The sequence below is a fragment of the Rhamphochromis longiceps genome, linkage group LG2, assembly GCF_057381845.1.
Source record: "Rhamphochromis longiceps isolate RC_006_pf linkage group LG2, R_longiceps_female_GT1.1, whole genome shotgun sequence".
NCBI classification, from domain to species: Eukaryota; Metazoa; Chordata; class Actinopteri; order Cichliformes; family Cichlidae; genus Rhamphochromis; species Rhamphochromis longiceps.
In genome coordinates, this window is record NC_140558.1 from 33,325,842 (window position 1) to 33,342,510 (window position 16,669).

At 42.3% G+C, this 16,669-nt stretch overlaps 1 protein-coding gene across 1 annotated transcript; it reads left to right on the forward strand.

The window, feature by feature from the left end:
- The first annotated feature begins 7,293 nt into the window (after positions 1 to 7,293).
- Positions 7,294 to 14,309, forward strand: LOC146677597 (L-rhamnose-binding lectin CSL2-like). The gene is made up of 9 exons (XM_085382358.1): positions 7,294 to 7,385; positions 7,632 to 7,664; positions 12,474 to 12,569; positions 13,020 to 13,155; positions 13,225 to 13,334; positions 13,422 to 13,466; positions 13,578 to 13,710; positions 13,803 to 13,906; positions 14,110 to 14,309. Exons 1-9 carry the CDS (start codon positions 7,355 to 7,357, stop codon positions 14,124 to 14,126), a joined length of 705 nt encoding a protein of 234 aa, XP_085238484.1. The 5' UTR covers positions 7,294 to 7,354; the 3' UTR covers positions 14,127 to 14,309.
- The last annotated feature ends 2,360 nt before the right edge of the window (positions 14,310 to 16,669 follow it).

A 16,669-nucleotide genomic window follows, 5' to 3' on the forward strand; every position in this document is an offset into this window, starting at 1 on the left:
TGGCCATATTATATTTACATTACCAAAGTGAGATGACTTTAGCTTCATTAACAAAATTAGCTGATTGTTATTTATTAGCTAATCTTAAAATGACTGTTCAGTACAGAAATTAAGCCCAACAATCATGTCTCAGCCTCGGATACTTTTCAAACAAAGCTCATACAAACAGATGAACAAAAACATTTTCTCCTTCATTTCTGTCAAACAATGCTGTATGAAACATTTCCAGCGGTGAGTATCATGGTTGCCATTTCACAAGCCTCGCACTTTTGGCCCTCTCGGCCTTTGACGTACATAGACCGCGAAGGCCGCGTGCTCCAAGGATGCAGACCCTGAATTTGGACACGTCATGTCTCCCCAGTCTCTGTCTTGAGGTCAGTCGGTGTGTTTCCTGTTTTACATTGAAGGTCTTTGTCTTATGTCAGTGTATTCTGTTTTGCTTCCTCCCAGTCTCATTTCATCTGATTAGTGTCAGCTGTGTTCCCTGCCCGTTTCCCCATGTTTCCTGTTCCTTGCCTCAGCTCACCGTCCTCAGGTTAATTTGTTATTTCTAGCTTTTCTCAGTATAGGTTCTGTTAGCTTTGTTTTGTTTGTTTATCACCAACTGTAAGTAAAAGCTCACTCTCAGAAAAGTCAGTGCCTGTACTTGGGTCCTTACTTATCTCTCTACATGACCTGATCATGACCGTGACAATGTTACTGTCAAGGTTGGTTAGGTGAAGGACTTAATTGCAAGACTTAAAGCTGGTTGAAAGTAAAAGGGGGTTTATTTACAGAGGAAAACCAGGTGAAATATATACATATTAAACAGTACAGCAGGGGAAGAGGGGCTCCGGGGAAACCAGGGGAGAATGTCCAGTGCAGGGAAATATCCACACTCCTCTTTGCATTGTCTGTGACTACAAGCACTCCATATATATATATATGTTCATCAGTTGTATATATATATATATATATATATATATATATATATATATATATATATATATATATATATATATATATATATATATATATATATATATATATATATATGAAATACCAAGGGCTCAGAGAAGAGCTCGAGAGGATGTGGAGGGTGAAGGTAACGGTGGTCCCCGTGGTAATCGGAGCACTAGGTGCGGTGACTCCCAAGCTAGGCGAGTGGCTCCAGCAGATCCCGGGAACAACATCGGAGATCTCTGTCCAGAAGAGCGCAGTCCTGGGAACAGCTAAGATACTGCGCAGGACCCTCAAGCTCCCAGGCCTCTGGTAGAGGACCCGAGCTTGAAGGATAAACCACCCGCATGGGCGTGCTGGGTGTATATATACATATATATATATATATATTAGGGGTGCAACAATACACAAAATTCACGGTTCGGTTCGGTTCGATAATTTGGTGTCACAGTTCGATATATTTTCGATACAAAAAAAAATGTTCATGCCTTTTTAATTTGTCATTTATTAAGATTATAAATATATATTTTAACTCAAAAGTACAGTTTTTAAATTTAACCCTAACCCTTGTGCGTGTTTTTTATTTTGACAGCGAATGCGCACCTGCGGACCACTTATGTGCAGCCCCGGTTATTTAGCTCGTATAGTGCGTGTGTAAAAGCAGCAGGATATATATCTTAGTTATGCTGAGCCAAATAAGACAGGTCAGGGTGAAGAAGTGACAGCCAAAGAAAAGCTTACCACAAAACGGAAAAGTTATGACAAATCAGACTATAAGGCAAAAAGAAAGTGCAGCTTTATGGTTCCATGGACAAAAGAATTTCTGTGGCTGCAATATGACGAGCTATACAACCGGGGCTGCACATAAGTGGTCCGCAGGTGCGCATTCGCTGTCAAAAAAGAAAAAAAAAAACGCGCACAAGATATGAAGTTGCAAAGTGTGTTTGCATACATAAGATTTTCTGGAGGAGGACAGACATTTGTTTAGAACTCTTAAAGATGTCGAAGAAGCAAGCTCCCTTAAGCAATAACTTTGGTGTTCCTCCACCTCCAAACAAATGTCAGAAGGAGTCCGAACCACAAAAGAAGCACGTATTCTCGGAAGAGTGGTTGCAGGAGGTGAGCTGGCTTCAAACAAATGATGAACGCACAGAGATGTGGTGCGGAATGTGCCGTGAAAATCCCACTCTAGTGGACAAAAACAGTGCCTTTTATTTGTATGCAAACGCGTGTTGCAACTTCTTATCTGGTGCGCGTCTTTTATTTTGACAGCGAATGCCACATGCGGACCACTTATGTGCACCCGTGTAAATAACATAATGTTCTGCCGGGTGTGTTGTTGGTTTTCTCTCGATTTCTGAGTCGACAAGCGCCTTTGTTACTGGGACCAGTCATTTTAAGAAAGGCCCCCATTAGAACCCATGAGAAATGCAAGAAATGCATTATTGCTCAGTCTGCAATATCTTTCCCAGAACAAACACCAATTGCAAATAACATACTAAAAATAAACCTGAAAAATCTGTTTAGAACAGCGTACTATGTTGCAAAGAGTGAACTACCACTGGCAAAATTTATCTTTGCAAACTTCAAAAAGCAAATGGCCTAGATCTTGGTTCCACTTACCTCTGACCCGTGACTTCAGTGGAAATTTCAAATTCAGGATCTGACACAGACTGATTCATGTCCTACACAGTTCTTACAAGTTCATAGAAATTTCTGTTCAATTAGAACCAAGTATTTGAGTTGATGATTGTAATTTTTATACAATGTTGTAATTTGTTTTCAACAATTTTTTGATTAATGTTTTGTTTCCTTTACAATATTATACTTTAATGTATAATATTGTAAAGGAAACAAAACATCAATCAAAAAATTGCTCTCTTTTTTATTCGGGCTACTTACATTTATTTTGGGCTACCAAAAACTGAAGAGTCCCTGCCCGAAGGGCTACCAGGGATTTTGAAATTTTGAGAGCCCTGAGATATATTTATTTTTTTAATTACTTTTGTTTCAGCAACATTAAATTTAAAAACTGTACTTTTGAGTTAAAATATATATTTATAATTTTAATAAATGACAAATTAAAAAGGCATGAACATTTTTTTTGTATTGAAAAAATATCGAACTGTGACACCAAAGTATCGAACCGAACCGAACCGTGAATTTTGTGTATCGTTGCACCCCTAGTATATATATATACATGGTGGTGGCTAACCAACCGGACATTGTGGTGGTAGACAAACAGAAGAAGACGGCCATAGTGATCGATGTAGCGGTTCCGAATGACAGCAACATCAGGAGGAAGGAACACGAGAAGCTCAAGAAATACCAAGGGCTCAGAGAAGAGCTCGAGAAGATGTGGAAGGTGAAGGTGATGGTGGTCCCAGTGGTAATCGGAGCACTAGGTGCGGTGACTCCCAAACTTGGCAAGTGGCTCCAGCAGATCCCGGGAACAACATTGGAGATCTCTGTCCAGAAGAGCGCAGTCCTGGGAACAGCTAAGATACTGCTCTGGTAGAGGACCCGAGCTCAAAGGATTGACCGCCCGCAGGGGCGAGTGGGGAATTTTTTTTTTTTTTAATATATTTATTTCATCTGATCTCTGTACGAGTGATGCAACAGGTTTGAGCTCATCAGACTTGTTAAAGTCTGACAAGTTCAGCAGTGTTGTTACAGATGTGTGTTTGTGCACACATGTGTGCCTTTTATAATGGCAGATCATTTCCAAGTTGTACACTAGATTACTAATGACCACAATAACAGAAACAGCAGTTTGTCTTTGGGGTTTAAACTGATCTTTTGTTTGGTGATAAGGATACGTTCTCCAAGAAAGTTGGTGAGTGTCATTTCACAGAATAGAAGCACAGATATTTGCACACTATGCTTGTACAGACTGTACAAACAGGAAGTGTTTGTCTGTGATGACTCAATGACCTTGAATTGCCTGTATAAATGTTTTATTTCATTTTAAATGTATCTTTGGGCTTCTTTTTGTTTCCTTTAGCACTTCTGTTGAAGCTGTTCCTCGAACACCTCCAATGCTGTCTGATTTTGTGATGTTACAGCATCACGTTGCTGCTTTGTGACTGAATTAGTTCTATGAAGATTTTTAGGCACAATCCAAACAACTGGTTCCTTGTTTTTACTGTCTGAAAATTATCACCCATTGTTTTAAAGAATGTTTACTCACGGCGGTTTCAATATTTGTTCTGTCAGCAGTGTTATCTTTTAAGGTACATGAGTGATGTGCTTGCTAACAAAGCCAGTGGCCAGCAAAGGTTGTTCTGCATTTATCCTCTAAATGTACATAAATAAATGTAACTAAATAGGGTTCTTGACTGTGCCCCACATTTTCTACAAAAGAAAAAACACCTGGGTTGTAATATGAGTTTTTTTTATACTGAAACTTGAAATGCATTTTTAGTCATGAAATAACCAGGAAAAAATAATGAAGTTTAATAACCATTGTTACATAAAATATCCCAAAAGTGTTTATGTGCATAGTCAGACACTAAAGAGTTGCTTTCTCCAGACTTTGCACAGAGCACTGCATTCATCAGATAGAGAAGGACTGCCTGAACAGAACAGAAGAGAGTAAAGTTTAACCTTCAAAAAATGCTTTGGAAGATTTCCCACATTTAAACCCCAAATTAATAACAATGGATTGCATTTATATAGAGCTTTTTGAGGCCCTCAAAGCACTTTACAATTCCACTATTCATTCACTCTCACATTCACACACTGGTGTGTGTCAAGCTACAGTTGTAGCCACAACTGCCCTGGGGCAGACAGACAGAAGCCAGGCTGCCATATCGCGCCATCGGCCCCTCTGGCCATCACCAGTGGGTGAAGTGGCTTGCCCAAGGACACAACAACTTAGACTGTCCGAGCCGGGGCTCGAACCAGCAACCTTCTGATTACAAGACGAACTGCCAACTCTTGAGCCACGATCGCCCCTTTGAATTAAGTAAAGCAATTAAGACCAGATAGATCACGTATTCAATTAAATCTTGGAAGCATTGTAAAACAATTATTATCAGAGGAAGTAATGTCTTTGTGATGGCGGGTGTAGAAGAAAGAAAAAGCCAACAGACCATCCCTTTCATACCTGCACATGGCCCCTATACTTGAAATGATAACCTTCTAGAGGCCTCCCCTCATGTGACATGATAAAGAAACCACTGACAGTTGTCACACCTGTCAACCAGTTATTACCTAATAACAACCAGTTATTAGAAGCACTTCTTTTGTCCTGTCTTCCTCCATCTTAACATCTTTGGACGTGATTTCTGTGATTGCTGCTACTGTTGTGCATGTTGAAATAAACTGGCATTGACATGTTTGATGGGTTCATAAAGAGTTTGTCCTACCAATATAAAAATATAACCATTATAAACCAGCTAAACTGCACATGCAGACCAATGGTTCTGTTGTTTAACCTGCTCTCACAGACATACATGGGTAGATAATAGACAAAAAAAATGTCGCCCAGTAAACCTGATACAGTACAACAGCACAAGCGACTGGAACCTTCAAAATGATCATACAGTGGCTGCTGCAGGACAAACAGACAGCCAAGTGAGATCCAAAACAAAGAAGTTTCATTAACATTCCCACTTTTTGCATTAAATATAGGGAATTGTTTTCGATTAGTCAGTATCACGAAAATGCATCATAGTAATTCTGAAGGATGTTATGTGACTGGTTTTGGTGTTTTGTTAGCAGGTTTATTCAAAATGGTAGGGAAGGATTTGCAGGAAATGTTTTACCAGAGGTGAGGCATGGCCTAGTGCAGAAATGATAACAAAGTTGAATTTGATTACAGATTTGTTTGTTTTTAAAATATTTACTATTTTGAGGAAAAGTAGGTAGTTGAAATCATATCATTATAAATAAATATCACACTCTAAAAGAAGTGTTGGAAGCGCCACGTCCGGTGTGGCAGACGTGTGGAGTTTGTAGAAAGGACCCAAAATGCAGCAGCTCTGGTGCAGGTGAGTATTTATTGAACAAAAGTGGATACAAACAGAAATGGCGAGGGTGAGCATGAACTAAGAAAACCTAAACTGGAAAAACTAACAGAACTAACCAGAAACCAAGATGCAGGGAGGTACGAGGAAATACACAAAGAGACGGACGGAGAGACGGACGGAGAGACGCAGGGAGACCGAGGGGAACAACACAGACGGGTGAACACACACTATAAATACACACACCAGTAATCAGAGGATGGGAAACAGGAGGGAAACACTCGGAGCAAAACAAAACAGGAGCACTAGAAGGTCACAAAACAGAACACGAGTCCAAAACCAAAAGAAGACAAAAAAAGAAACACACTGGGGCTCAAGAAAACAAAGTCCAAAACAGAACACTTCAGGGGGCCGACAACACAGGAGCCCGAGGGCCAACCATGTGGACGGCAACGGCGGCGACAAGCAGGCAGTTCAGGGGGCCGACCGTGCGGACGGCAACGGCGGCGATGTGGAAACAGTTCAGGGGGCCGACCGTGCGGAAGGCAGCGGCGGCGATAACACTGGTCCGGGGGCCAGCCGTGCAGAAGGCAGTGGCGGCGACTCAGGCGAAGTGGGTCTGGGGACCACCCACGACGGCCATGGCGCCCGACCAATAGCCTGGAAAGTGGCCGGTTAACGGCTGGACCAGGCGACGCTGAAGCTGAAGCTGAAGCTGAAGCTGAAGCTGAAGCAGAAGCCGAAGCCGAAGCTGGACCAGGCGATGCTGAAGCTGAAGCAGAAGCTGAAGCTGGACCAGGCAAGGCTGAAGCTGAAGCAGAAGCCGAAGCTGGACCAGGCGAAGCAGAGGCTGAAGCTGGACCGGGCGAAGCTGAAGCTGAAGCTGGACCGGGCGAAGCTGAAGCTGGAGCTGAAGCTGGAGCTGAAGCTGGACCAGGCGACGGCAAAGCTGAAGCCAAAGCTGGACCAGGCAACGCAGAGGCAGAAGCAAAGGCTGCTGCAGGCGAGGATGATGAAGCCGCTGCAGGCGAGGATGAGTCTGAAGCTGGACCAGGCGAGGGTGAAGACTCGGAGGCTGGCGGCACTGCTCCGGCCCGGGTCGACACCACTGATGCCATCAACACCGGTGTATCCGAGCAGTGGGAAAGAGGTGGAGGAGCTGCGTGGGGCACCTTGGCAACCGGAGGTGGTGGACGAGGTGCGTGAGGAGCCAGCAGGCAGTCACAGGATACGAAATTTTCCATCAGATATGTATCTTTTTTGAGTTTGTGTATTCTGTTTGTCTTTGGCGTTTATCTAAGGTGAAATCCTGTTTCCTGTTTCAGGATGTTGCACATCACGAGAAATAATTTGGCATCTTGCCTTAGTCAAACAGTATAAATAAATCAGGTCCCTGGTTTGCTGCACCATCGGCTCAGCTCTTCACTGAAACCAGCTCTAACACCATGCTGTCCTCCAGACTCAGCAGCACACTGTGTGAGTACAAAAAAATCTTTCCACCCAAAAGGTTGTTCTTAATGTATCATTTATATGATTTTTGTTTGATCAGTAAGTGGTGTATTTAACATCCATTTTTTCTTTGGGTTTTCTTTATTGTCATTTGTGTTTTGAGGTAAATTAAAGTCCATCTGAAACACTGTTAACTTAATACAGAAGATAAATGAATAAATCAGCTGTAGTTCATGCACCATCTAACACTGAGGTTTCTTTTTTGTGTTTCAGTGCTTGCAGCAACATGTGTACTCATGACTTCAGGTAATTGTTAAATGTTCAGCAATTGTTTATCCAAATGTGCCTTTCTTTTATCCCAATACTTTAGCCACACTAGTCATTTAAACCCATTGTTCTGTGCTTTCACTCAAGTACGATGGAGTGTTACGACCACATAAAAAGTAATATTGTTCACTTTGAGATTACAGTCAAAATTTCAAAATTAAATTGCAAATGCTCAGCACTTACTGTGTCTGTGATACAACATCCACCCTCTTTACTGCATGGGGCTGTGTCCATTGCTATCCTTACATCTGTTCATTGTATTTCTTCTTTTCTCTCAAAATGAACAATAATATTTTTCTTTTTGATGTGGCCCTAAGACTCCTTCATACTCCAAGTTTCTTCCAAAGAGGTACCCTGGATTTGCAAATTGGTTATGCTTTATGTACAGTATGGTGAATTTTGTGCTGTGTGAATACTTGAATGTGATAAGCCACTAACAACAAGAACCTCTGATAGGTTTTTAGTCCCATTACCATTAGGGATTAATCCTTTAGTTAAACTCTGGAAACTCTATTTGATTTATTGAGGTCTTGAGTGATAGGAACATTTCAGTAACCAATAATAGTTCCCTGTGAAACTGATGTTAAATTAGTGGTAGTAGCTTTTGGTAGTCATTAAAACGGTAGGGACACGTCCCCATTGTCGCTACCATAAGTTACTTCTGATTCACCTGCATCATGCTCAGCCATTTACATTACACATGAGACTTACTCAGAATTCATTCAAGAAGAACACTGATACTGTTGGGATTTATTTTATTTATTTATTTTTTATTGTATTTTTATTTATTTTACCTTTAAGGTTAATATCTCACAATTAGCATCACACATTTTATTCTTTACTGCACACAGTGTATTGTAGAATAGTTAGTAGAATAATAGAATAGTTTGTAGAATAGGATTCACTCTGATACTAACAGACTCAGCCCCCTTCACAAGAATGTGGATGGGGTTGTGGTACCCACAAGACAAGGCCATATATCAGGTGCTGTTATGGTGTTGGGTATAGACCAGGGGTATAGGCAACCTTTCTGATGACGTGTGCCATCTAAAATTTCCTCAGAAGTCAGTGTGCCATATGATTGCATTAGCAATAAATTTAATAACGCTCTATATTAACAGTTACACAATATATAGAACCACTTTATAGAATTATATTTGTTTGGAGATGTTTGCAGCTATCAGCAAATAGTTATCAAGTATTTTGAAACAAAAAAAAATAAAAAAGACACTTTTTATCCATAACAAGAACTCCATAACAGCAAATGAACTGTACAACAGAAAATGCAAATGCTATTCATGGTCTCCTCACAACAATGATAAGAAAAATAAACTGGGCCAATATGGCATGTTTGTTAATACATTCTAATCTCTGGTCTCTCACTCAGAGACACAGGTCTCCGAGTGTCCAGCATTCAGACTGCACTCTTCATGTGAGAGAAAATCTGTTCACATAGATATGTAGAGCCAAATACTGGCCTCTGCAATGTTCTGAAGACAGTTAAACTTGTCAGATAGTGATGTCCAGCAGGTGAAAATGCAAGCTCCATGAACACACACAGCTGTGGATTCCAGCTGCTTCGATGTTGCATTAACTGGCATTAACTCAGCCAGTTAATGCGAGACAAATCTAGCTGCTCATTAAAGCTTTCTGGTTTGATCAGAAAATAAAACGTGTTTCATCCTAGCTGAAGTACGGGACAAACTGTGTTCCTTTTCACCTCAATACACGTAATATTTTCTCTGAATACGGGACGATTCCGTCTTTTTACGGGACGGTTGGCAACTCTACTAACTAACCTCATGAATAAAATAAAGTTCACTATCAGTAACATCCTTCCCTCCCCATCTCCAGCTGCCTCCCTCTTCCCGCTCCTCCACAACCACCCACACATGCAGGGCCTTGGAGTGGGGGTATGTCACCAGGGTGCAGAGGAGGCTACCCCCCCCCCCCCTGTCCCCTTCTGGCTGCCTCTGCCTCAATTTTATCCCACATCTTAGACATTCACATTATTCACACTCTCATTACACATACATATAGGATCTTGGGGGTGGGCACAATCACGGAGTCCAAATCACCATCAGGGTGTATACCTCACCCCTGACGTCGTTGCCCACCTCTCAATTTTAAATACACTTAGTCATTGAGGGTTAGCAGGAGGGACTATGCGCTTACCTGCTGCTCCTTGGCAGGTAGCTCCATGCCCTCCTGGGTTTTAATTGCACCTTAGAACACATATGCATCAACACTACAATGAGCGGGTGGAGGGAGGTTTGGAGTCTTCTCCCACCCCCATTCTCTGCGGCCTGCTGGAGCGGGAGGGCTAGTAGGAGGAGTTGGCCGTCCGACTGCGGTCTGGGGTGTGGGGCCTCCCTGCTGCTGCAGAGTCGGGGTGGTCTGCCTCTCCCCACCGCAGGGAAAAGGGTAACACCACCTGGGTCTGGGTGCAATTCCCCCCTCCAGGGGCAAGGGTACCTAGACCCGGATTGTAGAGTACGCTTGGGGAGTGTGATTGTGTGTACAGCGTCTCTTTATGTCTGTCTCCATGTTGGTTGAGTGTGGAGTGAGTGCATATGAGAGCATGAGGGTGGGAATGGATGTTTGTGTCTGTGTGTGCCTGTATGTCTGTGTCTATATGTCAGGTTGGGTATCAGACGCCACCTCTCTGGGGACACCTCAGGCCCTCCAAGGTTTGGAGGCCTATCTCCACCCACCACCACTTCCCCTGCCGGTGGCGGACTCCCTCAGGTGTCGGTGTGTTGGTGGTTCTTTGTGTCTGGGGGTGGGCGTCCGGGTACACACCGGCTCACTCCCTGGCGGCCGCTTGTCGGGGCCTGGGGCCTGGGGCCCGCTCGGGCCCCCTTTGGAGGTGGGGTGCCCCCGGCCTCTCGGCCTAGGGCTCGGTCACTCAGGCGCAGCTGGGGGCCGGCGGAGCTCACGGGCGCGTCACTGCAACCCCCCCTGGCTTCTGCTCCGCGGCTGCTGAGTGAGCCCTCATCTGGGACTCTCCTCAGCTCTTACTGGAACAGTGGCGCGGCTGCCCCTCTGTTGGTCTTCCATGGTCTTTTGTGTTCTGGGGGCCTCTGGATGTCTGGAGTTTTGATCTCCTCCATACCCGCTTCACACCCTGGAGGACGGGGCTGAGGCCCCCCCACACTCCCTAGCAGATCATTACATGGAGAAACCTTTGGAATGCAAGCATGCTGATCCACACAGGTATGCACACATGGGTATTCACAGACGCGGACTAAAGCTTTCTTGGCTGCTGCCTCAAAGCACACTGTGCGCTGTCTATCTTGCGTGCTGCACAATATTGTTTATTACTTAGTAAATACTGATATCTATGACTAGCTAGTTTATTGTGATGGTGCTTTGTTTTCTCTATTATTATGTTGCTCTTTGTTGTTTGCTGTCTCCTCTGTTTGTTTGTTTGTTTGTTTGTTTGGTTTTTTTTTCTCCATACAGGTGACCCAGGAGTTGTTTTTTTTTGTCTCTCTTCCCCCCCCTTCTCACCGTCTCTTCTCCCCTTTGGTTTTCTTTCTTTCTCTCCCCCTCTCTCTCTCATTCATTCCCCCTGTCCTATTTATTAAAAAAAAAAAAAAAAAAAAAAAAAAAAAAAAAAATGACAAAGGATGAACTGAAGCTCTGCCATCACGTAATGTCGCATACTGCTGTTTCTGATGTCATTTAGAAAAAAAAAGAAAAAAAAAAAAAAAAAAAAAAAAAAAGTAACATCATAGCACCCACCCAGCTGTATGCTAGCTAGCATGCAGTACGAGTTATTGTAACTGACTGTAAAAAGTCAGCACAACAAAAATAAACTCCACCTAAACTTGGTTTATATCTGACCCAGATAGACTGCAGGTCATAACTTCTTACCTGTAGTTCAGTTCACCTGACACTCGGACCAGCAGCCGCTTCGGTCTCTCCTCCTCCTGCCTCCCCTTTCTCTCATCCACCTGCTGGTCTCCACCACTTGGTAATGTTACTGAATCTGTGGAAGCCCCGCCATATCCGCCACCAAACAACTGAGTTATTTTCACACACCGGCCAGCATCTGGCCAATCCACCACCTTTCATTATTTATACCGTTACAAAAAAAAAATCATCGGTCCATAAAAATGGAAAATCACCATCGGCCCACTGAGCAAATGCCCAGTATGCCCGATGGCCAGTCCAGCTATGGTCGTGCCATCAGTTAACCCTTCGCGTGCCACGACTGGGTTGTCTATACCAGGGTTGCCGACCCCTGGTATAGACCTATGCATTCCTATGCAAGAAGGTAAGAGGTGGTTGCCATGGTAATGGGTGAAGCGGCATCTACAATAAGGTGATGCCGAGAAAGTTGCAGCGGAAGAGATGTGTGCTGGATCTCAGCCAAGTGAGGAGAACTGTGACTTTCCTCCAACTTTTGACCAATTGCCTTAATATCCTGTTTATCACACATAATAAAAAGCATTTACTGTCTGGGTGTGGGACGCTATATTTAACGAGCGACTGAGCGACTTTTTTTCTAAAAAGCGACTAGAGACAAATCTGGCGACTTTTTCTGGTGTTATTGGAGACTTATTTATGACGACTTTTTGACGTGAAAGCGCGTATCGCTCTTACTCTCAAACAGCAGCAGGTGCTGCCGTGGGCACCTCGCCCGTTCCAAAGCGCTATAGCGGTGCTATATTTTATATTCGTTCATATTTGCTTTAGGAGCAAACAGATGAATAGAGGCCCTACCGTAGTATGCTTCATTTATCCAAGACTTACTAATTATGGAGTTATTTTCCATTTCAGGCTTTGCTAGAACTGGTCCTTTAGCCCACTTCCCAGTGTCAACAGAGAGGGTGATCACCTGTGCCAGCCCCGACAATGTACAACGCCTGAGCTGTGGTAACATGAAAATAATCTCTATGTTTAAGGTTTTTTATAGCTCTTTGCTATCACACAAATATAAACCCAGTTGTGAGGTAATCTCAATTCTTTCTCATTTCCAGCAGGAGACGGCTTCTCTGGTTGTAAACAGAAGTCTGATTCTATGTCTGTAAGATAATTAGCTTACCCCCTGCAGATCTCTGACCTCAGTAAACACTTTGCTGAGGAGGATAACCTGTTAAGGTTTCAGTTCTTTTTGTGCTTTATTTAGTGAAACTACAGTTTATGCTTGTGACTCATATGATCTTTCAGATTCAATGTAATACCCCAGATCTACAGAAATGAAGGCATTCTCTGATTATTGAAAAACATAAAGAGCCTTGGGTTTTCCTCTTGTGCTGCACACCTTATGCATTTCTCATGAGTTCCTCCTTTTGAACTTTCTTTCCCATGCTTTCTGTAAAACAGAGAATGGGGTGATCATTGTGCAATCAGTTCTGTACGGAAGGACAGATGCAGAAACCTGCAGTGTGGGGAGACCTGCAGAACAGCTTAAAAATACACAATGTTCCCAGGATGGCGCCCTGAAGGTTGTCAAGAGCAGGTACACAAATCTGAGCACTTTATATCAATCATTAATTGATCACTTTAACCCACCTTTGTCTCCCTGCAGATGTGATGGTCAGAAGGTATGTGAAATAAATGCAAACCTCTTCAGTACTTCTGATCCGTGCTACGGCATTTACAAATACGTGGACACCACCTACGCCTGCTTCCCAGCCAGTAAATTACATCTGTAATAAGAAACTAATATTCAGTCAAATCTGTGAATGTCCATGTTTCTAATGTTCCTTGTTGTCACTTTGTCAGTCCACAGTGTGACATGTGAGGATTCTCTGGCAAACCTTCAGTGCGGTGAGAGCACAGTTCCTCTTTCTTTGTGTGTCTCTGGATTCATCTGATAAAGATACAAATGAAGTTAAAGTTAAATACGTGTTTAAATCTTTAATGTTTGCTCTTCATCAGATGAAGGACAGGTTTTACTTATTCACAGAGCTGATTACGGACGTCATGATGCAACTACATGCTCTTTCAATCGTCCAGCCTCTCAGCTTCAAAATGTCCAATGCTCAAAGCAAATAAACAAAGTAGCCGAGAGGTACAGTTGCCGACTCTCTTTCTTCAACCTTATATCTTCTCTTCACAACATATAGTTGGCCTCTGCCAACTCACTTTTGCCTGAATCCACAGCTGTAACGGGAAAAGCAGCTGTACTGTCAAAGTGAGCGGCTCTGTGTTTGGAGACCCATGTTATGGCACCTACAAGTACCTGGAGGTGGCTTACAGCTGTCACTGTAAGTAATTCAGATTTGTTTTTTTTCCTGCTCTTTAATTTTAGCATTTATAACAGCAAAAAGTTAAGCACATTCAACATTGAGAGGAAAATGTGAATCTGCTCTTAGACACCGTGCTTTTAGGTGGTTCAGGAAAAAACACTGATTCTTTTCTAAAACACTGTAGTTCGGTATTGAAACTCTGAAATTAAATTTTCTTTCAGTTGCAGATGAAAGCTGAATGCTGCTGAATGGAGGAAATCACTGACATCAAATACTATCAGCGTCTATTATCTTTAAATAAATTGTGTAATGAATCAATTATTAATCAAAAAGATCAATCAATATCCAGTGCAACGTATGGTCAAAAATATAATGACAGGTACTGATTTTACATGCATATCAGATTTATTCAAGACATGTCAACTTGTGGTCTGTGGTGTCTAGATATATTTGGCCTTTATTCTAAATGTAAAACTGATTTAAAACTGATTGCCTTAAATATTTTTTTCTGATTCACTCTTAATTTTGCCTTCAATAATAAAATAATCACAAACTGATCAACTGGATGGTGTGAGCTAAATGTGACAGAGGTCTGACTAATTTCCGAAGTGAATGTTGAAACGGTCGGGTGTCAAGGTAAAGTGAGAGGAGCATATTGTCATGATATTCAGAACCACAAAAATTCAGCTCTCAAAATAAACAACATTTATCTTTTTATCATTAAGGACACCAGGGTCATTACTCCAACAGTACTCATAGTTTGATAGTACAATAACACACATTACATGAAATGTGAAGTTCTGTTAAGTTCAGTTGTATTTATAAAGCACCAAACCACAACAATCAGATGACTCCCTGTGAGCAAGCACTTGGCGACAGTGGGAAGGAAGAAGTCTCTTTTATAACAGAAAGAAACCTCCAGCACAACAAGGCCCAGGGAGGGGTGACAGTCTGCTGCGACTGGTTGGAGGTCAGGGACAAAATAAAATGTTGCAGCTGAGGTCTACTTTTGTCCAGTGTTTGTGTTCAGTATGAATTCTGAGAAAAGTTGTTCTGTTATCTAAAACATACAGAAACATAAAGAAATCATTCTAAAATATTTTTATCTTCATCTAAGGTTGATGCAAAAAAAAAGAACAAAGATACTTATACAGTTTGTAATTTATTTTATTATTTTAGATTTTTTTTCTCATTTTAAATCTTTAACAAAATCTCCACTGTTTTGTTAAAACAGTGTTTCCCCACTGTATCCGCTCTTTTTTAACATTAGGCTGCAAGTTTCTGGAAACAAAGCAGAACATTTACTGCATCTCTGAAAGGCCAGAATTTCATCTCCTTTACAACTCAGGGCCTCAAACTAGAGTCAAACTAGGTATGCAATACAACTTTGTGCCACAAGATTTATAAAGTATTCCGATTCTGAGTCTTATTCTGAAGATGTTGCAACAAGTGTAATCTAAGGAGCTTGGAAATTAAAACATGAGGACTGCTTTAAGTTTCCTTGAAGAGGTTTCACCTCTCATCTGAGAAGCTTCTTCAGTTCTAAGAGCAATTGGTGGAGAGTCCCATATTTTAGGCCTTTGGGAGTGTCCCCAAGAGGGTCATGGTCATTGATCCTCTGCCTAATCACACAAACCAAGGAGGGAAAACGGCTGTGATTCACAATCAGCCAAAGTTTCGGGTGAACCCATTGTGAAACCAGTCCAATCCTATGATGTGATTTATTGAGGTCAAATGGCCCAGAATGTGAGTGGGAATTAAGGTGTCTGGGAAGGGATCTCAAAACTGGATTATAGATGGCAGACAGTTGGTGTCGTAAACCACCGCCTCTGTTCAAAGATGGTCATTCACAGTGGACATAGATGGCTTCTTTCCCTCCTCTTTTAAACCATCTTTCTTGGGGACACATCCATAGTGCTTAAAATCTGGGACTCTCCACCAGATGTTACAACTATGGTGCCATGTAACCACTCTATCAAATTTCTTTTTTTTCTCCATCTTGTCGCTTCTGCTGTCTCCCTTTCTCTCCCTCTCTCCTCCTCTCTGTCTTTGTGCTGTCATCCAAAAGGTAAATGTTACGGTGAAACAGAATTTACAACTCAATAAAAGGCACAAAAAGATCCATATCAATTATCCATCCATGTTCAATATTCAGATTTAATGTTGAACTTGTACTGCTGGCACTCGACGTGAGGTAACATGCTTTTGACTTTCAACTTTCAAACCAGCATCTGTTTTTTTCCCCTCTTTTCATGGCACGATAATCCAGCACAAGTTCTCTTAATGAGGCAACACAATCACACCATTGTGCATCATCTGAAGAAGAGTAGCAGGTTAAGAGCTGTACAGCTCAGAGGCAGACTGCTGCTGTGTGAACATTCAAGCAACATGTTGAATGCTGCTTCTGACAAAGGTTCAGTTTCCTCTTCCGGCAAAATTACTGACACAAAGCTAGCATAGCCTACAATGCCACATGACACCATAACAGCTTCTTCTTCTTCTTCAGCTGGTGCTTTAGCTCTGTAGACGCGCTCTAGCTCCTGCATCAGATTCACAGGAAAGCTGTCACAGGTCTGTCTTCCTGTATGCTGCTGTAGCAGTGATGATGTCATAGAACAGTTTTCCTCACCAGTGAGTTCGATGAGGTTTCAACAACAGACTCAAACACATGTGTAATGGATTTTTCAGCTTCAGGTTTCCAGGATCATGATTTGGGTGTTTACAAAGGCCCTGTTCTTTATGTCCTCCAAACCTTTTGAATGATTGTGTAGCTGCTGTTTA

Coding starts and splice junctions, on each gene's coding strand:
- LOC146677597 (XM_085382358.1), top strand. CDS start 7,355: ATGCTGTCCTCCAGACTCAGCAGCACACTGT. Junction 12,570..13,019: donor TGTACAACGCCTGAGCTGTG/GTAACATGAAAA, acceptor TCTGTAAAACAG/AGAATGGGGTGATCATTGTG. Junction 13,156..13,224: donor CTGAAGGTTGTCAAGAGCAG/GTACACAAATCT, acceptor GTCTCCCTGCAG/ATGTGATGGTCAGAAGGTAT.